Source organism: Zalophus californianus, chromosome 12 (assembly GCF_009762305.2).
Source record: "Zalophus californianus isolate mZalCal1 chromosome 12, mZalCal1.pri.v2, whole genome shotgun sequence".
NCBI classification, from domain to species: Eukaryota; Metazoa; Chordata; class Mammalia; order Carnivora; family Otariidae; genus Zalophus; species Zalophus californianus.
This window is the reverse complement of record NC_045606.1, coordinates 69003980-69031754: the sequence shown is the minus strand read 5'-3', so window position 1 is coordinate 69031754 and position 27775 is coordinate 69003980. Positions and strand designations below refer to the sequence as shown.

The window sequence follows — 27775 nt, the reverse complement described above, 5'->3', positions numbered from 1 at the left end:
TGACAATTGTAATAAAAATGGCTAAATCTCAACTGGCATTTACACCCAGCATCACAGTCAATCTTAGGCAGCCTTAAACCCTAGTTTTCCTCCTGATAGTTATAAATCCTTAAAACCATCCACTTCTACCAGAGACTAATTTCATCAAAGTTAAAAGTCTGATCCAGGGTATTGTATTCTAAAGACAGGGGAATATATTGTGCATTTCTTCATCTGCACTCTCAGCTTCCTCAGGTATCTTAACATAGTGGAAGCCTTGAAACCACTAAATGGAACTTTCCCATTAAGTGTGAGAAAACTTGCTCCTGATGTGAAATTACCTATGAGCCAACACAACTGATGCCATTTTCCTGCATATGCACTGATTTACACTAAAGAAATATCTGTTGTAGCAGAAAAGACTAATGTTAATTTGCTTTAGTTTGTAAAGATAATATGTACCCATTGTTGAAAGTTTAAATAATACAGAAAAATACAAAGAAAGTGAAAATCCTTTGACTACCAGTAATCACTACTGTCATCATTTTGGTTCATATTCTTTCTCACCTGACTTCTTTCCATGATTATGATGATGCTGCTGTATGTGTGTGTATAGAATTTCAAATAAATGAGTTCTTATTATACTTAGAGCTTTACAACTTTTTTCCAAAAGTGAATGTCAAGCAATATAGGTATTCTTTTTAGTGATTACAAATGATTCTACTTCATGCATGTCATAGTCTATTTATGTATTCATGGGCACTTAGATTGTTTTCAGGTTCACTGTTAGTAGTAATGGAGTACTGAAAATCCGTGATCATATCTTTGTACCCTAGAAGTGGTGCCCTGAACAGAGGGTGTGTTCATGTGACACATTGGTGCACATCGTCATGTTACATTCAAGAAAGGTTTTACCCGTTTGCACTACCAGGAGAATATGAGAGGTTGTATTTTCGCACCCTGGGTGCTTTTAGTTCTCTACATCTTTGTCAGCTTGATAGGTTAAAAAGGTGATTTTTATTTGTATTTGTTTTATTATTAGTGTGGCTGAACATCTTTTTATATCTCTATAAACTATCCATCTTTTGCTTTCAGTGAACTGCTTTTCATGTATTTTGCTCACTTTTCATTCAGAACATTTGTCTTTTTTCTTATAATGTGTAAGAACTGTATAATTTTAGATATATTAAACTTTGAGGATTAATATATATTGCAGCTTTTAATATCATGCTGATTATCTTTTAACCTTATTTATGGTATGTTTTGATTTTTATGTAGTCAGACCCATCAGTATTTTTCTTTAATGTTTTCTGCATTTTGTAAAATGTTCAGAAATGCCTCTTTCCACCCCTAAAAGATTGTTTGCCTTTATTTTCCTTTATTAATTTTATGTTTGTTTTTATTTTTTATATTAATCTTTATGTGGAATTTTTTTTTCTATAATGAGTTAAATAAATATCCACCTTTGATTTTTTTTTTCCCTCTTCAAGTTGTGGGTGGTTATTTCAACATGATTTGTTAACTCAAGTCCTTCAGTGTTAATATTTTCATCATATAACATGTTTCTTTTGTGTCTTTGGATCTATTTCTGGGTTTACTATTTTATTAAATATGTATGCGAAACAATTTACCCCAAAACGCCATGGCTTAAAGCATGTATCATCTCTCACCGTTTCCATGGGTCTATGATTTAGGAGCAGTTCACCTCTGCAGTTCTGACTCAGGGTCTCTCTTACGGTTGAAGTTAAGATTTCAGCCCAAGCCACAGTCATGTGAAGGCCTAAGTGAGGCAGGAGAATCAGGCTTGCAGTTGGCTCACCCACATGGCTGTCCACAGTAGTGCTGGCTACTGGGGAGAGGGAGGCCTCAGTTCCTTTCCAACAGGGCCTCTCCCATGGCTGGCTGTTCTCGGGACATGGTGTTGGCTTGCCTCAAAGTAGTGATGAGAGAGAGCTAGGAGGTAGCATTCCTTTTTGTGACTGGCCTCACAAATTACGTAACATCATTTATGCCACCTCTTTGCGAGAAGCCAGTCACTAAGTCCCGTCCACCCTTAAGAAGATAGGAATTAGGCTCATCATTTTGAAAGAGGCCTGTCAAGGAATTTGCAGAAATATTTTGAAGCCACCGTGGCTCCCTTTTGTTCCATTCATATATTTGATTATCTCTGCATTAATATATACCTTTTAAGAGACTTGTATCAAACTGATGGAATGGCACGGAATGCTTGCTCCACTGCGTTTGACAGCCATAGGCTCTTACTGATCAAGTATCTAACAACAGATATACAAAATAGTATTAATAATAATCTGGTGACATTTTAAGTTGCCTTATCTTCCCAACTTCTCATGCTTCTTTAGAATTATGTAGTAGGGATCATTGTATTTCATTGAAGGTACCCTGCTTACAGTATTTTTTTAAAAATTTGTTTTACGTTATTTCATACTGCTGTGATTTTGAATGTTGTGATTGGCAGATACGTCCTAGCTTCAGAGGACCTTGCATGTTGATGCAGCTTCACAGGTATCTTAAACAGTAACTCATACTGACAAGTGGGTAAAATCAAAATAAGGCATTTATGTGTGGGGAGCAATCTAAGTAACATCTCAGCTCCATATGCTGTATGCTCACCAGGGACTCATTATGATCCCTAGACTTTCTGTTCAGCAGACACTTGAGTCCAGAAAGTGCTGTGCTCCATCTGCCTTAGTCTCCAGGCTGCACAGGATGAGCCTCTTGGTACTCTGACCTCTTGGCTGCTATTTTCTTTTTTTAAACTTATGTTGCCAGCCTGGTCTTTGTTGCCATTTCAACAAGTGTGTGCACCCTGCCCACTACGCTTGCACCTGTAAATTTAAAGGACCCTAGCTACTTCTTCCAAAGGCATCAGTTACTGTGGCTTTTACCTTACATCGCGTAAATCTTCTCATCTGGCTTGCATCCTTATTTATCCAGCACTGAGCCTGCACGGCTCTTGTTTGAACTCCCCGTGGGCATGCAGCTGCCGTAGATGGGCTGTGGGCAACTTTCCAAAGCTTCCGACCATTTGGACAGATTTTATTTTTGACAGACTAATCAGAGCTTTAATATGCTTCCCTGCTGGGGGAGCCTGTGTTTCTAATTTTTATCTTTATCATTCTGTAAAGAGTAATAATAGTCCCTGCGCTGGCCCTAAGTTTGCTGGTTCCATTGTATTTTCCAGTCCCACTTTTTTTTTTTTTTTTTTTTATGACCTTGGTTTTTCATCTTTGCCCCTTTAGGGTCTGGTTGGCCTTGGTTATTTTGAGAAACCTTCCTACTTCCCGTTCCCAACCCTGATCAAAGGAAAAGCCGTGTTTTTCTCCTTATCTCTTAATGTGAATTTGAGCTGATGTTTTATATTCACTTAAAGGCATTTGTGGCCCAGTAAAGAAAGCAGTTTATTTGAGGCATGAAGGGTAGAGGTCGGAATAGGATTTCCATGAGACCCTGAAATCATGCTCTTTTAAAAAATTGCTTATTGCACTTACTGTTGAACCCATTAGAGACCCTGTACCATTTAAAAATAGGGCAGAAATAGGGTTAGTGTAAATAGTGGCTAAGAGAAATGAATATGAAGCAGTTATTAGAGAGTGGGCCAGAATCTGAGATTGTGAGATAGGTAAGGAACAGCAAAGCTCATACCTCAGGTAATTGTGCTGCTCCAGGAACTGCATGTCACCTGGTGTTTTCAGTGACATTTTCCCATTACTCATGTTATTGCCTGATGCTTACTTTCCAATATTCTTATTTACTTTGTGCCCTTCTTTTTTTTTAGGTTCTCAATGTTATATTCTTCTCATTATTTCCTTTCACTCCTATTTCTTAATTTTGATTTTTGAAGGGTTTTGAGATTTGTTTTTGAGGAGGATACTTTTTTCTTTTATAGGCTATCTTAATTTTTTTAAAAGCCAATTTCACATGCAGTGAAATGCTAAATAATTTTTTTTAAAGCTACTCAGTAAGTATTCTGATACTGGAAGTATGTTCTTTTGTTAATTCAAAACATTATTGTTTCAGGAATAAATAGCTTATGGTGAATAGTCCAAAATTCCCTAATTACTTTGTTTGGGTTGTAGATGAGTACCTCGTGTGTTTCATTTACACATACATTTAAGTTGCCACATTGTTAGCTTAAAATCCACATTGCCTTTAGCCTTCACTTAATGACAGCAGTTATGCTTTTCTATTAAACTAAAAAAAAGTAGAGTGCAGTGTTGATACCCAAATTTTGTGATTATTAGAGTTAAAGCTTACCAAGCTTCTTCTTGCTAATGGCTATCATTTAGTAGGATTTTACTCACTCTACAGAAAGCTATTCACTTGCCTGTTAATTTTTATGGTAAACTATTTTTGCAGAATTTATGGCATTTTAATAACTGAAATTTGAGATTGGGCCTTAGTTGTAAATGTGGTCAAATGGTGTCCATTTGGAGTTAAAGGATAAAGATAATTTATGGGATTAGGGTGGACTGAGCCAGCTTTTGGGGAGGCTCATAATACCACAGTATTATGGATTTAGTTTTATATGGTTTTCAAAAATACTGGAGTCATGAGGGTTTCTATTTTGCTAAGGGACAAAACATAGCAAAATAAAAAAATAAGTATTAAATACAGTCTTATTCCTCAATTCTCTTAACATATATCCTGTTTCTTGGTCTGGCCAGCATCTATCTCAGGCCAGAGATAAACCTTTACTTTCAGAATCATATTTTCCTCTTGTCTCAGAAATTTACCAAATATAATTTATCCTTCTTTTATTTCCAACATTTTAATGGCAATTTTTAAAGGTATAGAAAAGTTATTTTTTAGCAGACATTCTTAAACCCACCTTTTACATTTAAATTCATTTTTTTCTTTCCACTTTTTCTCGTGAATGTTTTCCTTGCAATTTCAGCACCTGTCTTCCTCCTCCTCCTCCTCCTCTTCCTCCTCCTCCTCCTCCTCCTTCTTCCAATGGCTATTATATAACTTCTTCCTGTGGTCCAGTTCTGGCACTGAGTCATATTTTTCCTTTATTCTGCTTTTAAAAAAACCTCAAATCACCTAAGATAGTGCTGAGATGTTGGCAATCCATAATTCTTGTTAATTAGCCAATATCACTAAATATGATAGTCCCTAACCAGTTAAATGCTAGAACAAGATTAAGTTCAGAGCAGAACAAAAGTATCACTCTGTTTAATAGATATCCATTACCTAGAAGATTGGCTTTACTGGTTTTATTGCATGTAACAAACATCCTTAAGTCTATTGTTCTTTTTTGATTTGTTATTGCTAGTCCCTTTTTTTAGACATGGCTAATGCTTTTACCTGCAGAAATACCTTTTATTTGATGATCCAGTCATTGTTCTCTAATGTACATATACTGTATTCAGATACTAGCTTTATGGGACTTTATTTTTTTTTCTTCATACAAATGCTTGCTTAAGCAGAACATGTGTGAACATTTTATACCTCCAAAACACCGTGCAGGTTTTCTCAGGTGAAAGAATTGTGGCTCAGCAAGACAAACAACACTTTGTCCAAAGTCACGTGATTGAATCATGATTTGAACTGAGGTCAGTTAGATTCAGAGGCCACCAACTTTATACTGACTTTCCCTCTTTGCTGATGCTCCCTCTGCAGAGCACTGCTGGCCTCTCCTTGGATAGAGGGGGGACTCCTTTTCTGGGACTCCTTTTCTGAGGCAGAGGGAAGAGTGGGCATAAATGCTGCACATTTGCAAATTGGAGTCCTTACCAAAAACTCATGAAGTTGCATATCTTAGTTGTTTTCTGGTTGTGTTTTCTCTCAACACCAGGTATAGTAGAACATAACCCTAGAATTCATTTGTGTTTAAACATTCCTGACTTAAAATTAAGTATGTCAATTTTAATCTCTACTCTCTTGGTATCCAGTTGCTCATCAGTTTAGCAATAGGGAATTACAATTATCTCTATCAAAGGAGCAGTTTTAGGTCAAGACAGAGGACCATTATTATCTTCGCTAGGCTACTAGTTTTGACTTTTATTGGGTATCTTTGCCAGAACATGGTTCAATTTATGTCTAACTCCATTACATTTATCCCCTTTATTATTTTTGGCTAGTTTTTCTTTCTTTTTTTTAAGATTTTATTTATTTGACAGTGAGAGAGAGACAGGGAGAGAGGGAACACAAGCAGGAGTGGGAGAGGGAGAAGCAGGCCTCCCGCCAAGCAGGGAGCCTGAGGCGGGGCTCAATCCCAGGACCCTGGGATCATGACCTGAGCCAGAGGCAGACTCTTAAGGACTGAGCCACCCAGGTGCCCCTTGGCTAGTTTTTCTTTATTCTTTGTTTTTTCTTACCATTTTGTCCTGAGAATTTTTGAGTGAGAACTGCTAAGTCACATGAGTTAAAAGATAAAGGAATTGATGCTGGAGTTCACATTCTGAAGATTACCAATTGTCTATTTTATAAGGTATTGTTTATTTGTAAAGTGAAAGGAGCAAGGTGGCCCTGAATTTTATTTTAAATTGGTTTCCATAGATTACTTTCCCAGATCTGCTTCCAGTAGAATCAAAATTGTTCTCGTTCAGGGGTGCCTGGTTGGCTCAGTCGGTTAAGCATCTGCCTTTGGCTCAGGTCATGATCCCAGGGTCCTGGGGTCAAGCCCTGCCTGGGGCTCCCTGCTCAGCGGGAAGTCTGCTTCTCCCTCTCCCTCTGCCCCTCCCCCCCTCCCTCTTACAACGCGCTCCCTCCTGGGCTTTCTCTCTCTCTCCCTTTCTCTTTTAGATAAAATCTTTTAAAAAGTTGTTCTAGTTCATTAATTATTACTTTTCTCTTGCATTAGTTAGTCCAAATGTATCCAAATTCCTCCTGGTTTCGCACATGCGTAGGTTGTTTGCAGATTGAGGTTATTGGTAGCAGGAGCTCCTGGAGAGATCCATGGAGAAGGGTAGTCTGATCATGCATGGTCATCTACTTATTTCCTGTGATCTTGTGACAAGTCCCCCTTAGAAGGAACTTGACTTTGGTCTGTCTTTTTACCTTTGGTGTCTTAGTAGAGTGTCTAGCAAAGTAGACAATGTAGCAAGAATGAAAATGTAAGCTCTGTATGGCCCAGGACCACACCTACCTTGTGCATTGTGTACTCATCCCTTAGCACAGTTCCCAGATACATAGTAGGTGAGCAATGAATATATATTGAGTGAGCAGGGAATTGGGTGTCTGATTTGCTTGGATTCTCTGATGTTCATAGTTTGATATATAGTTTGAGTTTAGAAGTAAAATCTTGATTTGGTTATCCAAATGTGCAGGCTTATTATTGTGATTGAAAGATTACATTTTATATAAGGTACTGCCTTGTAATTTATTATTTTCTCTTACCTTCAAACCTCCCACAGAATTTTTAAATAGTATTTGTAATTAGGATGACTTGAGGTGTATTTATCCACCTGGTTTCTATGGATGAGTGACTGGTGACTTTGTAGAGGCTAAAATATAAGCAAGTTTAAGAATCATTTTAGATGAATTCATGCATGATCAAGCCATTACAAGTCATGAGAGGAAAAAGAGGCATTTATGGTATAGGTCATTATGTGGTTGAGGTCAGCATCACCAAGAAACTTTCCCTTGCAGGTGCTGTATAACAGGTGGCAAATATGATTTCAACTGAATCTGAAAGCTTATTTTAAAATATTCTCAGTTCAGCAATGAACCAGGTGTGCCTACTACTTAAGCATCAGTTTTTTCAGGAACAATGTTTTGAACCTAAATGACTTGCATGGTTACTAGAGAATGAGGTTACTGATAAAAATTATTCCCTTTTTGCTGGTGATGGTTTTAGTAGCATATTGTCATTGCTTAAAGGAAATTTTCTCAGAGGAAACAGATGCTAGGTGCTTATTAGTATGGCGGTTTTAAACATTGAGGGTGTGAACAAAAGACCATATCATTCCAATGATTTTTTGGCAATTTCTATAGAAAAAAATACATAAACTTTAACAGAATGTGAATGCCATACAACTTTAAACAATTTATTTGTACGACTTGACATGGAAATATAATGTTTGTTTCATTTACGTATGGTTTATTTTAGTGATAGTTAGAAGCTTTTAAAAATGTTTGACTTTTATGTGGTATAGGTGTCCTTTGCAATTCGGGTAAGACAGGACTATACCGAGGCTTTTGTTTTGAGCCTCTGAAAATAGTGACAACTTGTTTGCAAGGTAGCTTTATTTTTTCCCTTGGCTTGGGCAGAATCAGTGCACCTTCAGATTGGCACTCCTCCCACATGGTCTTTGAGAGTCTCTCAATAGAAAAATACTTGTCTTGACTTTGTTGTGCGGGAGATGGTCAGCAGTGGAGTTGTGAAGACAGGAAGTGAAAGAGCAGTGGCTTTCACTATAATTAAATGTTCTTTGACATGATTTGCACTTGTTCCAGCTTCTTCGCTGTTTCTTTCTTTCTTTTTTTAACTAGCTGTTTAATCAAAGCAAAGTCTTTTTTTTCTTTTTAACACTTAGAGTCTCAAACCTAAACGCAACTTCCTGTCTCTTCTTAGTGGTAATCTGAGTGACTTTTTAAAACTTTAGTATCTGCTGAAGTCCTGGAGAAACAATTGAAAAATTTATGGAAATAAGAATGTTGGACACAGAAAGGGCCTTAGAAATTGAGTCTAACCTCATTCTTTTTACAGACAAGGAAACTGAGGCCTGAAAGTGAGTTGGTGAGACATGCAGCAAGTTATAGGCCACCTCGGGGCCCCAGACTCTCATTACTATGATCCTTCCTGGGGGCCACAGTGACCAAATGGAGTAGCAGTATATGAGAGAGTGGATATTGGGAAAGGAGGGGAGGCTCAAAATTCTGGGACTCCAATTCTAATACAACTTATGTTTTCTTTCCCCCTTAATTTACATTGTAAGCATGCATGTTACCTTATAACCGGGATAGCTGCAGCATCATCATATTTGAAAGCTTTCCTAGTTTCTATTCTGCATATATCCCTAGTCATTTAGTGAAGGTCCATGCATGCAGGAAATAAGGAACAGCAAAGATAACACTTATATTCTCATTCTGTCTTGTGTTTGCTTTTTTTAATTCTAAGAGCCATAGATGTATAAGAGCATGTTTTTTTTTCTTTTTTTTTAGATTTTATTTATCTATTTGACAGAGAACCAGTGAGAGAGGGAACACAAGCAGGGGGAGTGGGAGAGGGAGAAGCAGGCTTCCCGCTGAGCAGGGAGCCCGATGTGGGACTCGATCCCAGGACTCTGGGATCATGACCTGAGCCGAAGGCAGACGCTTAACGACTGAGCCACCCAGGCGCCCTAAGAGCATGTTTTTCTATTTTCATTTGTCCTATCATTTTTTTTTGGAGTCTAAATCCTCTGGTTGTCTAAGCCTGTTTGACCTGATAAAGTATACATTTGCTTAATATTTAGGCAAGCATATGTTTATGTGTTTCAAGCCAGTTTATTACTTAAAGTAGTCAAGTTGTCAGGTTGGTTGTAATATAGATTGTCAGCAAGATTTTCCTGTTTGAACCCAAATGCTACTATGGGTGAATAGAAAGGTAAGACTTTTTAAGGCTTTTCAAACTCTCAAGAAGTTTTCTAAAGCATATAATATTCCGACATGGCCTATTTTGGCTACATAAAAGAATTGCAGTCAGATATGTTGATTGCTGCATAAATAGGGAAGAATCTTACTCGGTGTTTTTTTGTTCTTAGAACAGCGTAGAGACTGGACTGAGAAAGGGTAGTTTATCATAATAGTAAATAGATCAGGACTGGCATCATCCTGTAGTATCCATATACTAAAGTGACTTCATAGCACATCTTTCTTTTTTAAATGTTAGAAACCAATGGAAGTTCAAAGAAGAAAATAGTCATGATCTACATTTCCAGCATCTAGGATGAACCACTCAGCATTCTGATAAGCCTGCTTTTTCTATCTCTTTCTAAACTTTACTAATTATACAAGTGACATGAGTGGTTAGTAAACAATGAGCACAATAATACAAATAATATTCTATTTTAAATACTTTTATATGCTTATACAAATTTACATAGAAAATATAAAGTATTGTTTGTGAGAGTTTTTAAATGATATTATATTGTGTGCCCAGCCATCTTTATATTCTCTTCCCTTAACATTGGTGTTTAGCAGTCAATAACTAAATGTTTACTAAAGTAAAAATTGCAAATTAGCAAATAAATTGTGTATATACTTTATCCAAATTGAACTTCTGTTAGTTTCTTAAGTAGCTACATTTTACTTTGCTTCTAGGCCTTCACACTTGCTGCTCCTTGTGCCTGAAATGCTCGGGTCCCACCTCGATTGCTGTTTCCTTGGGAGACCTTTGCTGATCATTTTCTGATGGAAGGAATTCCTTTCTCCATATTCCCATGCTCCAGGGCTTGGCCCTTTTCAATACTCATTTCCATTTAAAATATTTCTTTAGGGGCATCTTTCCTGGTATAGTGTAACCCCTTGAGAGCAAGGACCACATCTGCTTTTCCACTCCTAAATTTCTAGCGCCTAACTTATGGCCTTGTGCTTAGTAGGACTGAATATTTGATAAATTGAATTGTGAGCATGTTTTTACTACTTTGGAATGCAATTCAAGGGGATGACAAAATAACAGTGCTTTCATAGGTCACTACTGCCTCTTGACACCTCCTTCTCTTAGCTCCTCTCCCCTCCCTTGCCATTGCCCATTCATGTCCAATCACGTCATTTTAACCTCCAAAATATGTATCGTAAGTCTGCTCATTTTTTTTTTTTTTTTAAGTAAGCTCTACACCCAACGTGGGGCTGGAACTCACAACCCCGAGATCAAGAGTCGCCTGCTCCACTGACTGAGCCAGCCAGACGCCCCACGTCTGCTCATTTTATTCCATCTCTGTCACCACCACTGTGGTCCAGCCTACCATCATCTCTTGCTCAGGACCACTAGAATAATTTGGTCTCCCCACATTCATCTTGTCATATCCAATGAAATAGAACAAACTAAAATGATAGCCTATTATGTAATAAGAATAAGTAGTTTTGTGAAACTGTTTTCAGTTCTTATTTGCTGCATTGTGAGGGTATATGTGTAAGTTGTGTGTATATGAGTTAGTACTTGAGTACTTGGTTGCTCTATAGAATGTATTTCTTAATGTGGGACATGGTCAAAACAGTTTGAAAGCCATTGTCCTATACTGATAACTCTGGAGAATTCTTTTGCTCTGTCAGGATCAGAAGACTATTCTTCATTACCATGTGACCCTCTTTTGTATGTGTCTTTAAAGGAAAAATTCCTTTAAAATAAAGTGAGAAGTGAAGTCTTTTGGATGAAGCTATTTGGAAGTGGTCCCACCCTTTCTTTATATGTTCCTCTGTGTCTCCTTTCAAGTTTAAGTTATATAGGTCAGTGGGTAAAATCTTCAGGTATGAGTAGTTGGACAGAATTTAACTGTAATTTTTCTGCTTTTTTAATATACACATGCAAATGAGTAAATAATTATACTTATTTCTGTATTTATATTTACTCATTTTCTCCCTCCCTCTCACTCTATTGTTCATGAATATAGTTTTTAGTCTTTTTCTTTTCCTTCTTATATTCTTATCTATTTTTGGCTTCTTTTCATGTCTATAATATTAATATTACCATAACATTGCTCTCATTGGAAGTGTGACTTTTGGGAACTTAAACATGAAAAGCGTAAACACTGTCCCAGCATATGCCTTTCTGGTATATGCTTGGTGTAAATTGCATTTCTGGACCCTTTTGAACCTGCTCTCAAAAGGACAAGAAATTTTAGGTCATCCCTTGGAAGCAAACTGACCTGTTTAGGGCTAAACAAACCTTGTGGTTGTGTTAGGGAACTTTTCAGTTACTCTGATCTAGTTGTATACTGCAAAGAAGGAGAGGTCAAGAGACCTCTAACCTCATCATCCCCTTCAATCTTGGGTAGCACATGGAGCTTGTCTAAGTAAGACTGTGAACAAAACGATCATTTATATCTTTCCCAACCATGAAGTTTCTTCATCTCTTGGACTGTGTTCGACTCTCTTTGGTCTGGTAGTGTAGCATATCTTGATCTCTCACTATTTTGTTTTTCATTGCATGAGACAATTAAGGGATTGCTTATCCCTAGAAAAATCTGAAAATTAGTCAGGTGGTTATAGGGTAAGTGAGTACAGCACAATTATAGTGCCTCCATGGTGCTGGGGACCCGGGACCCTTCTATTTTGTTGCTTTGCCATCTTTAACTTGAGATGGCTTCTCCTGTCTCTACCACCACCTTGTTATCATGGTATCGTAAAAAGGGAAACACGAAGAGGAGGGCATTCTCCTTTTCAGGGCACAATGTGGAAATTTATCATTTTTACTCATATGCCATTCATCTGACCTAGTTACATGGTCACACTTAGCTGCAAGGGAGGCCAGGCAGCCCTGTGTACCACTGAAACTTGTGTGACTGTGGACGAGAACATGTCAGGAGAGGAAGAAGCAGTTCCACCCTAATAGTCAACAACCTGAAGGAATTTACTGTTTAGTGAAGAGAAAGTTTCCACTGAAGTTATCAAGTGGACTTCAGTTACTGAAAAGAGTTAACCTGAGTTACTGTATTTGCCTTTGGGATTTAAGTCAGATTTATTCCACTGCTTATAGGGATGAGTGTGAAAGATATTAAGAGATGAGGTTGTTTTTCCTTAACTCTTACTTTTCCTGTGCTGTTTTTGTTTTTTCTTTTTTACCTTTTTTGAGGCTAATTTTGTACTTGTTTTCAGGTATGGCACAGTCACAAGGCTGGGTGAGAAGGTATGCCAAAGCCTTCTGTAAGGGTTTTTTTGTGGCGGTGCCCGTGGCCGTGACTTTCTTGGACCGGGTGGCCTGTGTGGCAAGAGTGGAGGGAGCATCAATGCAGGTAAAAACAAATGTGGTTTCGTTCTTTATAGCACATGCTTCATGGTTTCTCATGTACTAGCAGTGGGATTTCTGTATATTATTTCTATGATGGGACCAGAAAAGTTTTAAAAAAGGCCTTGACCTGAAATTTAACTTTACTAAATTTTTTTAAAAGGTCTTTTAATGTGGTCATATTATAAACAGGGTAGAGGTGAATAAACGTAATTATCAAATAGTTCTCTATATCTATAGGTTTTTTTTAGTTTTTATTTTATTTTATTTATTTTAGTATTGTAAATAGAGAGTCTAAGGAAATTTTCCTAAATGACACCATTTTCTGTGGATATGGCCTGGGATTTTAAGATATTTTAATTATCTATATTTGAATCCATACTTAAATATCCTTTTAAGGCCAAATTATTAGTTGCAGGATGGGTTTGGGTCAAATTCAGTTACTGTGTGTGTGTGTATATATATATATATATATTTACTATCTCTATCTCATTGTCCGTATGTATATATATATGTACATACACACACCCAAAATATGTATGTATGCATAAAATATATACATACTATATGTATACACATACTCAAGTGTGTATATATACATAAATACACATACGTATTCAGGTATATATATGTATGTATACATATGTGTGTATGCATATACACTTGTAGAAGGTAGAAAAGTCTAGAGCACTGGTTCCAGATATTCTGGGTGTGTTCTCTAAGCATGTTGCTGATTGAAAATATTAAATGCAGTTTATATTGGAAGAATTTCACAGTGGAGATTTCCAAAACTTGTATGCAAATAGTCTTCTGGAATAACTTAGAGAAGACTTTGTTGTTCTAAAATTGATGTCTAGAACCTAACCGTGTGAGTAAGTTTATGTAATTAAGAAGAATTTGCATTTTGTGATATGATTTGTTTTCTTCCATTATGAGCATGTATTAAGTTCACATTGTGCTAAATAGCTGTATAAAACAAGTAAAATGAATATATAAGCTTGTAAGAGCTTAAAGTTGTATAAAGAAAAACCATTTTGTTTTTCCTTTTTTTTTAGTCAGAACTAGTTAAGGTCATAGGTATCAGCTTTGAGGAGTTAGAATGAGTTTGCTTTTTTAAATGTAATTTTTGTATTGAAAATCAGATCTCTTCCTGAGTTCTGGTAATGAGTGCTGTTTTGCTATACAACCATTACTATTCCGACATAGATTTTTCCAGAACACAAAGCCTTCTTACCTTGGAATTGATGATATTCCAGAGGATCATACGGCAGTCATAGTATCCTAATCTTCATGTTTTAGCCCAGTATATACCCACTGAACATCTGTGTTCATGGTTTGTGCTAAGAGGGAATTCATTAAAAAAATATAAGAAATTGATTGTCTTATGAAAAGACAAGGCTTATCCCTAGTTAAGAAGGCAGTGAAGAAAGTGTTAAATAGTGTCATTCTTAAATGCCAGTCTGTTAACTCAGATTTTTTGCTGCAGGTACATTTGCTGCAGATACATTTCTTACAGTGTTCCTGGACCCTACTCCCCAAAGAAGTCAAATTTTTTACCTTGTAGTTTGGTATATTATGTAGAATTTCCTTGGCTACTGATTACAGGAAAACAGCTTGAATTGAGTTAGATATACAGGAGAGTTTATTGGAAGGCTTATTATGTACCCAGGAGGAAGGCAGAAGTGTGGCCATCATCAGGGACAACTGGTCCGGGGATTTGGACACTGCAGGGTGCTCCATCTTCTGTGTTTCTGCCATCTGTTTCTGTCTGCATCTTGGCTTCACTCTCTCAAACTGGCTTTCCCCACCATGCAGGCACACTGCTGCTTTAAGATGCCCCATTTCATCACCAATTGAGAGAGATTTCTCCTCTTGCCTTAATTTCACTTTGAAAGATCTTGGGAAAAGACTGTGATTTATTGTTTCAGTCACGTGCCCTTATCTATACAAATATAGATCAACTTTGACCAGTGGGTTAGAGTGCCATGCCCAGCTTCAGACAGGTACACATACCCCTAGCCTGTGGCTAGGCTCAGTAAGAAAATGATGGTATATATTTGAATCACATTGTTCCATGGGCCTTCAGCTTTCAGGGTAAGTTAGGGGTGACATTTCCCAAAGAAAGTGTATGGTATTTTCAGAATGAAAGAGGAAATGATATCCTGGGAAGAAAATAGAGATGTGTGTTTATTACAGTTGGGTCTGTATTTTAGGATTTTTTGACTCCTTCTAAGTATAATAGAGAATTTATTTATAATTTCATGAGATATTACTAAAACATACTTAATTAGGAGCAGAAATTGCAATCATGGGATATAGTGATTAATTAATGAAGCATTTTTGAAGACATCTTTGCTACTGTACAGCTTTGATGAACTGAACATGTTTAGACTATGGGGTTCAGCAGAATTTTTGACCAAAAATTTGACAAAAAATCTTGCCTTCAATTTTCTGTAGTGACACAAGTACTAAATAGCTTGCAGGGTATGTGGACATCTCTGGAAGTCCCCGAGCATCTTGCAAGGAACATACCTGCTTTTATTGACTCTGAGGCGTGAGAATTATATCTGGTATTTGGCAGTTGGTTGATTTGTTCTGAAGGAAGGGAGTTCTCTGGATGTGTGGTGATGCCTTCTTGTGCCAGGTTTAGAAGTATGAGAGAAAGGTAGAAGAAGCAATTGGCAAGAAATAAAATGAAGTGTGGAGAAGAAGAGGAAAGAAAGTAACCTAGACTGGTTGGGTAGTAGAGGACGATGGAGAAAATGAGACAACTGGTACAATGAGCCGGAGGCAGAGTGGCACAGAGGACCAGTGTGAAAGAGACTCAAGACAGAAATGTGCTCCCCGGAAGGCATTGCTAGGCCCCTTTGTGAGACCTCCCTTGGAGCTGTACCCTTGAGTGCTGATACATCTCTGTGGCATGTTTGTGTGTAGCACCGTGAGATATGTCATTCTACATCTCAGTATTCATTGAAGGAATCTGTGCCATTTAGAAGGAATTCATGTTGGTGTAGATTACCAGTCTTGAGAATCATTCATTGTGTAGTGCTTTAGAATTCCTGTGTATTCAGGTGGAAAGATCATATCTAGTCATTTCTGTCATTTCAAATATATGAATCATTTTGTGACTCAGGAGGTCATTTTGAGATATGGACAATAATGAAAAGCAGTGGTAACTCTGAGTTGGAATAGGGAATCATTTATCAAATGGCTATGAAGTGTGAAACACTCTTTTAGGTGCTGTAGGGGGATGGCAAATCAGGTACGGATTCTGTCTTCAATGTACTTTTACTTTAGTAGAAGTGGTTCAAAGTAATTAACTCAATGATGGATACATTTTCAGATGAGAAGATACCAAGCTGTCAGACATATTTGGCCAGTGCCTGGTACTGAAATGAAAACCGGTTTGCTTTAGCATACTATTTTGGAGCATGGACCTGGAAGTTTTAATTTGGAATAGAGTGGTACCAGAGAATAATACCTTGAGCCCTTTTATTGTTGGTCACAGTATTAACTTTTACTATAGCAATAAACTACCCTAAGATTTCAGTTGCTTGCATTCAGATCATTATTTCTTGCTCATGGGTCAGTAGGTTAACTGTAGTCACTCTGGACTCTGGGTTTGGTTCCCTCCACTTCATGTATCTTTCATTGTGGGACCTACACTGAAGGAGCCATGGCTGCTTGGGGTATGTTCTCACGGGTGATAGCAGGATATCAGAGGGTGAGTAGAAACACTCAGAACCTCTTAAAGCCTCAGTTCAGAACTTCTACTCTTTTGTTCACATTCCATTGGTCAAAGTAATTCACGTGTCAAAACCCAAAGTCCGTGAGATCGGGGAGTCATGGCAAAGTGAGGAGGGAAGGAAGAATAGTGAGTAGGTGAGTACACAGACCACAGCCACTATGACTCCAACGATACCTGGTTGACTTCAGAGGTAATCTAAAAGTTGTTTTTCACCTTTGAGTCTACCTCCAATGACCCTAGTCTTTGGAGTCAAAGACTGACAAAATTGGAATAGATTGAAATTTTGAGTCACTGAATTCTGGAATGGGTTGATCCATTTTAGATGTCTTTAAGTTGGAGTCATCCAGGGCCACTTGGATCATCACTTTAGAGTGGCTTTTCTTAAAGGTCACTCTGCAACTTGTAGACATGTTATTTAAGAAAATCCAAGGACTGAAAGATCACATCTCATTAAAGAGAAATATAATACCAGTCTTTTGGAGTATATTGAATAAATGCTGTTATAGCAACACTGGAAATTCACTTTGGTAGCAAATTTTGCATGAGAACTGTTTCTTATGTCTTTTTAGAATTCTGCTGGCTTGGGATTTAATAGGAAAGGCTTGTTTCCAGGATACCTTCTTACAAGAAATCTTTACTTTTTTTTTTAAATTTTATTTTATTATGTTAATCACCACACATTACATCATTAATTTTTGATGTAGTGTTCCATGATTCATTGTTTGCGTATAACACCCAGTGCTCCATTCAGTATGTGCCCTCTTTAATACCCATCACCAGGCTAACCCATCCCCCAACCCCTCCCCTCTAGAACCCTCAGTTTGTTTCTCATGGTTCATCTCCCCCTCCGATTTCCCTTCCTTCATTTTTCCCATTCTACTATCTTTTTTTTTCTTTTTTTTAACATATAATGTATTATTTGTTTCAGAGGTACAGGTCTGTGATTCATCAGTTTTACACAATTCACAGTGCTCATCATAGCACATACCCTCCCCAATGTCCCTCATCCAGCCACCCCATCCCTCCCACCCCCCACCACTCCAGCAACCCTCAGTTTGTTTCCTGAGATTAAGAATTCCTCATATCAGTGAGATCATATGATACATGTCTTTCTCTGATTGACTTATTTTGCTTAGCATAATACCCTCTAGTTCCGTACACGTCATTGCAAATGGTAAGATTTTGTTTTTTTTGTTTTTTTGATGGCTGCATAATTTTCCATTTTATATATATATATATATATATATACACACACACACACACACACACACACACACACACATACACATACACACACACACCACATCTTCTTTATCCATTCATCTGTTGGTGGACATCTTGGCTCTTTCCACAGTTTGGCTATTGTGGATTGCTGCTATAAACATTGGGGTGCATGTACCCCTTCCGATCCCTACATTTGTATCTTTGGGGTAAATACCCAGTAGTGCCATTGCTGGATCGTATGGTAGCTCTATTTCCAACTTTTGAGGAACTCCCTACTGTTTTCCAGAGTGGCTTTACCAGCTTGCATTCCCACGAACAGTGTAGGAGGGTTCCCCTTTCTCCTCATCCCCGCCAACATCTGTTGTTTCCTGACTTGTTAATTTTAGCCATTCTGACTGGTGTGAGGTGGTATCTCATTGAGGTTTTGATTTGGATTTCCCTGATGCCGAGCGATGTTGAGCACTGTTTCATGTGTCTGTTGGCCATTTGGCTGTCTTCTTTGGAAAAATGCCTGTTCATGTCTTCTGCCCATTTCTTGATTGGATTATTTGTTCTTTGGGTGTTGAGTTTGATAAGTTCTTTATAGATTTTGGATACTAGCTCTTTATCTGATATGTCATTTGAAAATATCTTCTCCCATTCTGTCAGTTGGCTTTTGGTTTTGTGGACTGTTTCCTTAGCTGTGCAAAAGATTTTATCTTGATGAAATCCCAATAGTTAATTTTTGCCCTTGCTTCCCTTGCCTTTGGCAGTGTTTCTAGGAAAAAGTTGCTATGGCTGAGGTCGAAGAGGTTGCTGCCTGTGTTCTCTAGGATTTTGATGGACTTCTGTCTCACATTTAGGTCTTTCATCCATCTGGAGTTTATTTTTGTGTGTGGTGTAAGGAAATGGTCCAGTTTCATTCTTCTGCATGTGGCTGTCCAATTTTCCCAATACCATTTGTTGAAGAGACTGTCTTTTTTCCACTGGACATTCTTTCCTGCTTTGTTGAAGATTAGTTGACCATAGAGTTGAGGGTCCATTTCTGGGCTCTCTATTCTGTTCCATTGATCTATATGTCTGTTTTTGTGCCAGTACCATACTGTCTTGATGACAGCTTTGTAATAGAGCTTGATGTCTGGAATTGTGACGCCGCCAGCTTTGCTTTTCTTTTTCAACATTCCTCTGGCTATTGGGGGTCTTTTCTGGTTCCATACAAATTTTAGGATTATTTGTTCCATTTCTTTGAAAAAAGTTGATGGTATTTTGATAGGGGTTGCATTAAATGTGTAGATTGCTCTAGGTAGCATTGGTATCTTCATAATATTTGTTCTTCCAATACATGAGCATGGAACGTTTTTCCATTTCTTTGTGTCGTCTTCAATTTCTTTCATGAGTATTTTATAGTTTTATGAGTACAGATTCTTTGCCTCTTTGGTTAGATTTATTCCTAGGTATCTTATGGTTTTGGGTGCAGTTGTAAATGGGATCGACTCCTTAATTTCTCTTTCTTCTGTCTTGTTGTTGGTATATAGAAATGCAACTGATTTCTGTGCATTGATTTTATATCCTGCCACTTTATTGAATTCCTGTATGAGTTCTAGCAGTTTTGGGGTGGAATCTTTTGGGTTTTCCACATAAAGTATCATATCATCTGCAAAGAATGAGAGTTTGACTTCTTTGCCCATTTGGAGGCCTTTGATTTCTTTTTGTTGTCTGATTGCTGTGGCTAGGACTTCTAGTACTATGTTGAATAGCAGTGGTGATAGTGGACATCCTTGCCATGTTCCTCACCTTAGGGGGAAAGCTTTCAGTTTTTCCCCATTGAGAATGATGTTCACTGTGGGTTTTTCATAGAGGGCTTTTATGATATTGAGGTATGTACGCTTTATCCCTACACTCTGAAGAGTTTTAATCAAGAAAGGATGCTATAGTTTCTCAAATGCTTTTTCTGCATCTACTGAGAGGATCATATGGTTCTTGTTCTTTCTTTTGTTAATGTATTGTAGCACATTGATTGGTTTGCGGATGTTGAACCAACCTTGCAGCCCAGGAATAAATCCCACTTGGTCGTGGTGAATAATCCTTTTAATGTGCTGTTGGATCCTGGCTAGTATTTTGGTGAGAATTTTTGCATCCATGTTCATGAGGGATATTGATCTGTTAATTCTCCTTTTTGATGGGATCTTTGTCTGATTTTGGGATCAAGGTGATGCTGGCCTCATAAAATGAGTTTGGAAGTTTTCCTTCCATTTCTGTTCTTTGGAACAGTTTCAGAAGAATAGGTATTAATTCTTCTTTAAATGTTTGGTAGAATTCCCCTGGGAAGCCATCTGGCCCTGGGCTCTTGTTTGTTGGGAGATTTTTGATGACTGCTTCAATTTCCTTAGTGGTTATAGGTCTGTTCAGGTTTTCTATTTCTTCCTGGTTCAGCTGGATAGTTGATACATCTCTAGGAATGCATCCATTTCTTCCAGATTATCTAATTTGCTGGCATAGAGTTGCTCATAATATGTTCTTATAATTGTTTGTATTTCTTTGGTGTTGGTTGTGATCTCTCCTCTCTCATTCATGATTTTATTTATTTGGGTCATTTTTTTTTCTTTGGAATTCATCTCTTTTCTTTTTGATAAGTATGGCCAGGGGTTTATCAATTTTATTCTTTCAAAGAACCAGCTCCTAGTTTCGTTGATCTGTTCTGCTGTTCTTTTGGTTTCTGTTTCATTGATTTCTCCTCTGATATTTATTATTTCTCTTCTCCTGCTGGGTTTGTGCTTTATTTGCTGTTCTTTCTCCAGCTCCTTTAGGTGTAGGGTTAGGTTGTGTATTTGAGACCTTTCTTGTTTCTTGAGAAAGGCTTGTATTGCTATATACTTTCCTCTTAGGACCGCCTTTGCTGCATCCCAAAGATTTTGAACAGTTGTATTTTCTTTTTTTTTTTAAGATTTTATTTATTTATTTGACAGAGAAAGACACAGCAAGAGAGGGAACACAAGCAGGGGGAGTGGGAGAGGGAGAAGCAGGCTTCCTGCTGAGCAGGGAGCCTGATGAGGGGCTCGATCCCAGGACCCTGGGATCATGACCTGAGCTGAAGGCAGATGCTTAATGACTGAGCCACCCAGGTGCCCCAGAACAGTTGTGTTTTCATTTTCATTTGTTCCCATGAATTTTTATAATTCTTCTTTAATTTCCTGGTTGACCCATTTATTCTTTAGCAGGATGCTCTTTAGCCTCCATATATTTGAGTTCTTTCTGACTTTCCTCTTGTGATTGAGTTCTAGTTTCAAAGCATTGTGGTCCACAAATATGCAGGGAATGATCCCAGTCTTTTGGTACTGGTTGAGACCTGACTGGCCTGCTAGGTCTCTGTGGATAGGTCTGTTGCCAAGCTAATGCTTCTACCATTGTAGGTTACAGATCTCTTCTCCAGAGCTGCTTTCAGGATTTTCTCTTTGTCTCTGAGACTTGTAAGTTTTACTATTAGATGTCGAGGTGTTGACCTATTTTTATTGATTTTGATGGGGGTTCTCTGTGCCTCCTGGATTTTGATGCCTGTTTCCTTCCCCAAATTAGGGAATTTGTCTGGTATAATTTGCTCCAATATACCTTCTGCCCCTCTCTCTCTTTCTTCTTCTTCTGGGATCCCAATTATTCTAATATTGTTTCATCTTATGGTATCACTTATCTCTCGATTTCTGCCCTTGTGATCCAGTAGTTGTTTATCTCTCTTTTTCTCAGCTTTTTTATTCCCCATCATTTGGTCTTCTATATCACTAATTCTGTCTTTTCCCTCATTTATCCTAGCAGTTAGAGGCTCCATTTTTGATTGTACCTCATTGGATTTTAGTTCTTTTATTTCTCCAGAAAGCGTTTCTCTAGTATCTTCCATGCTTTTTTCAAGCCCAGCTAGTATCTTTATAATCATCATTCTGAACTCTAGTTCTTACATCTTACTAATGTTTGTATTGATTAGGTCCCTGGCAGTCGGTACTGCCTCTTGTTCTTTTTTTTTTTGAGGTGAGTTTTTCCATCTTGTCATTTTGTCCAGAGGAGAACAGATGAATGAGAGATCAAAATGCTAACAGGGTAACAACAACCCCAGAAAAATATACACTAAATAAATCAGAAGAGACCTGAAACCAGCGGAAAAGAAAGGGAAAGGAAGAAAAAAGAAAGAAAACAAAAAAGAATATGATCGAATACGATCAGGCTGGTGAATAGATCAGTGCCACACACTAGATTTTGGGTGTATTTTGGTCTGTTAGAAGAAACTGCCTCCTAAAATTTTAAAGAATGAAAAACTTATATATGTGCAAAAATAAGGGTAAATATGATGAAGGGATAGAATATGACTGTAAAGATGAATAGTATAAAAGATTTTATAAAAGGAATTGATAAGAAGTCGGTTGAAAAAAGAAAGAAGAGAAATTAAAAAAAAGAGAGAGAATGTGATCAGGCAGGAGACTAGAACAAAGCCATACACTAGAGATTTGGGGTATATTTTGGTCTGTTAGAAGAAACTGTATCCCAAAATTTTAGAAAGAGAACAACTTATATATATACCAAAAATAAGGTTAACTACAATGAAGGGATAGAATATGACTCAAAAAATAAAAAAGATTTTTAAAAAAGGGATTGATAAGATGTCGGTTGAAAAAGGGAAAAAGAAAAATAAAAAAAATAGAAAAAGAAAAAAATAAAGAAAATTTAAAAAATTAACTTTGAAAGACTAAAGAATCAGAGGGGAAAAGGCCATGAATTCTATGCGCAGTATTCTCCTAGCGCTGGAGTTCTGCCGTTCTCATTGATCGGTAAACTTGGTCCTGGCTGGCCATTCTTGCTGATCTTCTGGGGGAGGGGCCTGTTGCCCTGGTTCCCAAATGTCTTTGTCGGAGGCGGAATTGCCCCTCCCTTGCCGGTCCCGCTAAGTAATCAGCTCTGGTTTGCTGTCGGGAGCTTGTTCCCTGCAAGCTTTCTGCATAGCTTTGGAGGAGGAGAGTGAAAATGGTGGCCTCCCAATCTCCACCCCGACAGAGCGAGAACTCGGGGCCCCACTCCTCAGTGAGCCCCCAGAGAAAAGCAGTCACTCCCATCTCCCCGATCTCCGGCTGCACTCTGCGCTCACCTGGCCTGTGACGGATCGTTTCTATCTCTGGCGCACGACCCCCGTGTGGAGTCTCTAAACCCAGCAGATCCCTGCGGTGTGCTCCCGTGCTGCTCCTCCCAGGGGAGGAAGGGGAGTCTCCCCGGATCTGCCGCTTGTTGGGTCCCTGTTGGAGGAGCAGTGGCTCGACTGTGCTGCGGATCACGGTTTATGGCCACCCCGAGCTGAGAGCCCGCTCCTCGGCTCCGTCTGTGCAGCCGGCTTCCCGGCTCCGATACCTGGGAACTCCGCACCCCCGGTCTTTCTGTGACCCCGAGGGTCCTGAGACCACACTGTCCCAGTGAGGGTTCCACCCCCCACTTAGCCACTGGAGCGACGTCCCTCAGCGGAGCCGACTTCTAAAAGTTGCGATTTTGTCTCTCTTGCTCTATCACTTGCCAGAAGCAGCGGACGGAGGCCCGCTCCTCTTGCCGTCTATCCTCCTGAATATCGCCTTGGATTCACTTCTGCGCATGTCCTACCTTCCAGAAAGTGGTCACTTTTCTGTTCAGAGAGTTGCTGCTATTCTTTTCTTTGATCTCCTGTTGAGTTTGCAGGTGTTCAGAATGCTTTGATCCCCCCTATCCAGCTGAATTCCTGGGACCAGATGAAATTTAGTTCTCCTATTCCTCCGACATCTTCCTCCTGCTCTCCAGAAATCTTTACTTTTTAAACACTATGGAGTAGGTTAGGTTTTTCCAGTATTAATTTATAATTTATTAGGTATCTGACTAGAAGGACAGAGGTGGTCAAACAGGAAGACTTACAGCTAGTTGAAGGTAAGTCATAAATGAAAATAAAGTTATTAATGATATAATGACCTAATTCAGTGGGAAATAGGATTCAGTTTATCAAACATTTGATTTTTAAAATAAAGTATAGATATATCCATTTTATTGGATGATATGTACCTTTTGCAATGCTCTGCATACAGAGAATGCTGGCAGAAATTGTTGGTTAAAGATTATTCATACTGACCTATTACCCTCTAGTGCACATGAATCACTTCTACTAGTTGCTGAAAGGTTACTATGAAAGTAGATGCACTTTTTTTTTTTTAAAGAAGCACCGCATTACTCAACATTAATTTAACTCAGGAAATGAAGACTGATACTGCATACAGTTGAAATTTCAGAGGGAATTTATGTTGGTGGAATGCAATTATTCAAATTAGAAGTTCAATCGCTTACCGAGGCTTTTAGAGTAAAAAAGGTGCCCTAGGAATAGTTTAATGACCTCACACCAAAGTTTTATATTTTATTTGAGTGAGAATGCCTGTAGCAGGGTCACTGGTTCTTATAAAAGGTGTATGCCAGGGTACCTGGGTGGCTCAGTTGTTAAGTGTCTGCCTTCGGCTCAGGTCCTGATCCCAGGGTCCTGGATAGAGCCCCACATCAGGCTCCCTGCTTTGTGGGAAGCCTGCTTCTCCCTCTCCCACTCCCCCTGCTTGTGTTCCCTCTCTTGCTGTCTCTCTCTGTCAAATAAATAAATAAAATCTTTAAAAAAAATAAAGGGTGTATGCCTCCTACATTTCAAATTAAGATTTAAGACTTTAAGAAGTAAGTGAAAGAAATAATTGTAGGTATCATTGTCCTGTTTTTGTTGCAATTGCTACAGAATTTTTGTATAGTCTACCATCTTCTTTTTTCCAGTTGGCATAGCCAGAGGGGAAAATACTTGAAAACATTACTCTACAATTCTATCTCTCTAGCTTAGACTTCAGAGAAAGATTTATGCAGAATAAATTAGAAAGGTAGAGAATGGGAGGGAAAATAGAATTCAATCAGCATAGAGGTATTTACTAATCAATAACAGACTTTCATCGGTTCAAAATTATCTTGACTTTCAGCTACCTGCAAATGATCCTGAAGAAACTGGTTTGTAATAAACATCTTAGACTCCTTCTTGGCTCTTTGCAGTCATTATCTTAGTTTCCTGCTGAGTTTAAAATTAAAAGTCAAAAAAGCAAGCAAAGAGGCTTACACTCTCTCCTTGTTACATTTATTTATTTTATTTTATTAAAAAATTTTTAAACCTATAGAGGGCTTAATATTCAACAGTTATCCTTGGTTATAACTATTATTTTGACACTCTGAGAAGCTAGATACAAATATAGACTCTTAAGGAAAGAGATATATTATGATTTATGCACCAGAATTTATTGTAGAGTTAGGGAGTTTTATGTTACCTGCTGAATTTGCACTTCCAAGATGCTGGGAACCACCGGGCACACATTTCCTGCGATGCTGAATGCTGTGTTCTTTCTCCCCTTGGTCGTCTGGGGCTGACTTTGGAGGAAGCCAGGAGTTAATGTTGGAATGCTTTCTCAGCTTATGTGTGAGCTTTCTTCCCAAATTACCTTTGGCTCAAAAATCTCACCTAAGGTGTTTACCCCTCAGGATGTTATACATTTTTATGTAGTTCTGCAACCTGTCATTAATAGAGAATTCAAATAGATCAGTTTGTATTTATAGCAACAAACATATGTGAAACTGAAACAGTTGGTGAGTGATAACTTTATAATGTCCCTTCATGGATTTCCTTTACTTCCCATGATAGAAGAACAGTATGCTTCTGTTTTATGTAGCCAGGATTATATCTGTTATTTAAATGCTGACTTCATAACACTTTTAAAAAAGATGTTGAAGTAATTTTAGACTCACAGAAAAGTTGTAAGAGTAGTACAGAGAACTCCCATTGGGTTTTCTATTCAGATTCATCAGTTTTCAATATTTTGCTACCTTTATTTTCTTCCCTTTTCTTTTTCCCTTCTTCTCCTTCTCTCTCTCCTTCTCTTTTTTTTCCTCTCTCTCAAACATAGGTATTTATGTTTCTCTGTATACACACACACACATATGTACGTGTATATACACACACAAAAACATTATTGAACCATTTAAGTTGCATACATCATGCCCCTTTAATAAGACTTTTGTATACTCTTCTGAGTCATGATCATTGATGATCAGCATATTTTCTTTTACATAATTTTAAATTTAATATTTTATTCAGATTCCCATGGCTAGAACTTTTGATACATTAAGGTGTATTGACTCGAGTTCTAAACTGGACATTTAAAATAACTGAGGCCAAACATTTGAGATAATTTACCTAAGCTCACACAGCCATCAAGTTTCGCAACTGACTCCAACTAACTCTGGTAATACTTTCCATTTGACTAAATGATAACTCATAAAAGTCATGCTTTATCACTATTGTGTAGTGCCTCCCTAAAATACTGCTCACAGAGATATTTTGTTCCATTTTATTTTTGTTTATGCAGTGGTGTAATTGATAAGTTATTTAATTTTGGGGTGGTTCTGTAGTACATTTGGATTTTAAACAAAGATAGAAACTAATGTTATGGTAGGAGATGAAAGATTTCAAACTTTGAAACTCGGAAATGGAAGTGATGGAAAATGCCCTATTCTAAACTGAAGATTATAAACTTTATTAGACTTCTTAAAAGAAGGAATTAGATTTCACTTTCTGGAAATACAGCAGAGTAGATATCTAGAAAATATTCCCAAAGCAAAACCCGTAAAGAAGTATAAATAAAACATGAAAAATCTTTAAAAATGCATAGTGACCTTGCAGGGAGGTGAGGGAAATGATCTGAGACCACAAATAAGGGGGAATACATTTCCAGAGTAGTAAGTATGCTTTAAAGCCTGCAGCTGTCCTATGGACATTTGTCAATTCCTGGTAACTCAGAGTTTTTGGTTTTAATAGCCACATGGGGATCAGAAGACAAGGCCCTGGGCTCATACAGGGTAGGGAGATAGAACAGAAATTCTGAATAAATTCAGGACCGTGGAGGAGACACATCTTTAGGGAACGCATACACTAAAACCAAATCTGTTCTGCAAGAAAAATTTTCCAGGCTCTGAGTAGAGGAGAAGAGCCCTAATGTGGACTGAAGTTTGAATTTACCTTCACTGCAATTGAAACAGCCTAAGATGAGATTTTCATTCACTTTGGACTCAGGTTTAGGGCCGCCTCAGGCACCTGGTGGGAGCTATCACCGATCCTCCTGGGCACATACAAAGTTTGGTGAACAGGATCTCGCAGTAAAAATATCACACAAGGAAATGAGCACTATTATAAGTGAGAGTCTGTAACATCCTTTGACAAAATCAGACCATAAAGACTAGGTACTATCAGCTGTTAAGTGTGGTATGTTTAAAGAAATAAAAGACAAAACTTAAAATATGAGAAAACAATGAAAGATTATTTAAAATGGTAAAAGTACCATTTTTATCACTTGTGCTTTAATGTATTTTTTAAGGTATAAAAATTATATTGTGGTTAGTTTGAAAAATCTTTAGTATTCATCACATAAAATTTGCATTGAAATGTATAATAATTGAGATTTACTTTATAGTAATATGGGAGGAGGAAGAGTGGAGTTGTGTTATAGATGAAACAAGATTGGCCATGAGTTCATAATTGTAGACCCTAGATGATGGGTAACGTGGTAGTTTATTATACTATTCTGTCTACTTTTTAAAAAACAGCTTTATTGAGGGATAACTTATATACCATTGAATTTATCCGTGGTGAATGATTTAGTAATTTTAAATAAATTTATGGAGTCGTATAATCATCTTTCAGAATATTTCCAACCCCCCAAAATGATCCCTTGTGTCTATTTGAAGTAAATTCTTACTTTAACTTATGCTTTTTTTGGGCATTCTCTGCAACTAGAACCATTCAATATGTGGTCTTTTATGTCTTACTTCTTTTACTTACCATAATGTGTTTTGAGGTTTATCCATGTTGTACCATATATCAGTAGTTTTTTTTTTTT

General features: G+C 37.8%; 1 protein-coding gene across 6 annotated transcripts in view; it reads left to right on the top strand.

Moving 5' to 3' along the window:
• The window catches only part of IMMP2L (inner mitochondrial membrane peptidase subunit 2), an 867011-nt gene that overhangs the window by 24264 nt on the left and 814972 nt on the right, over positions 1-27775 (top strand). For all 6 annotated transcript variants that reach the window (XM_027574873.2, XM_027574869.2, XM_027574872.2 and 3 more), the window contains one exon: positions 12742-12878. In XM_027574873.2, the coding sequence (XP_027430674.1) occupies positions 12744-12878 (135 nt within the window). In that variant the 5' untranslated portion in view covers positions 12742-12743. The remainder of the gene's footprint in view (positions 1-12741; positions 12879-27775) is intronic.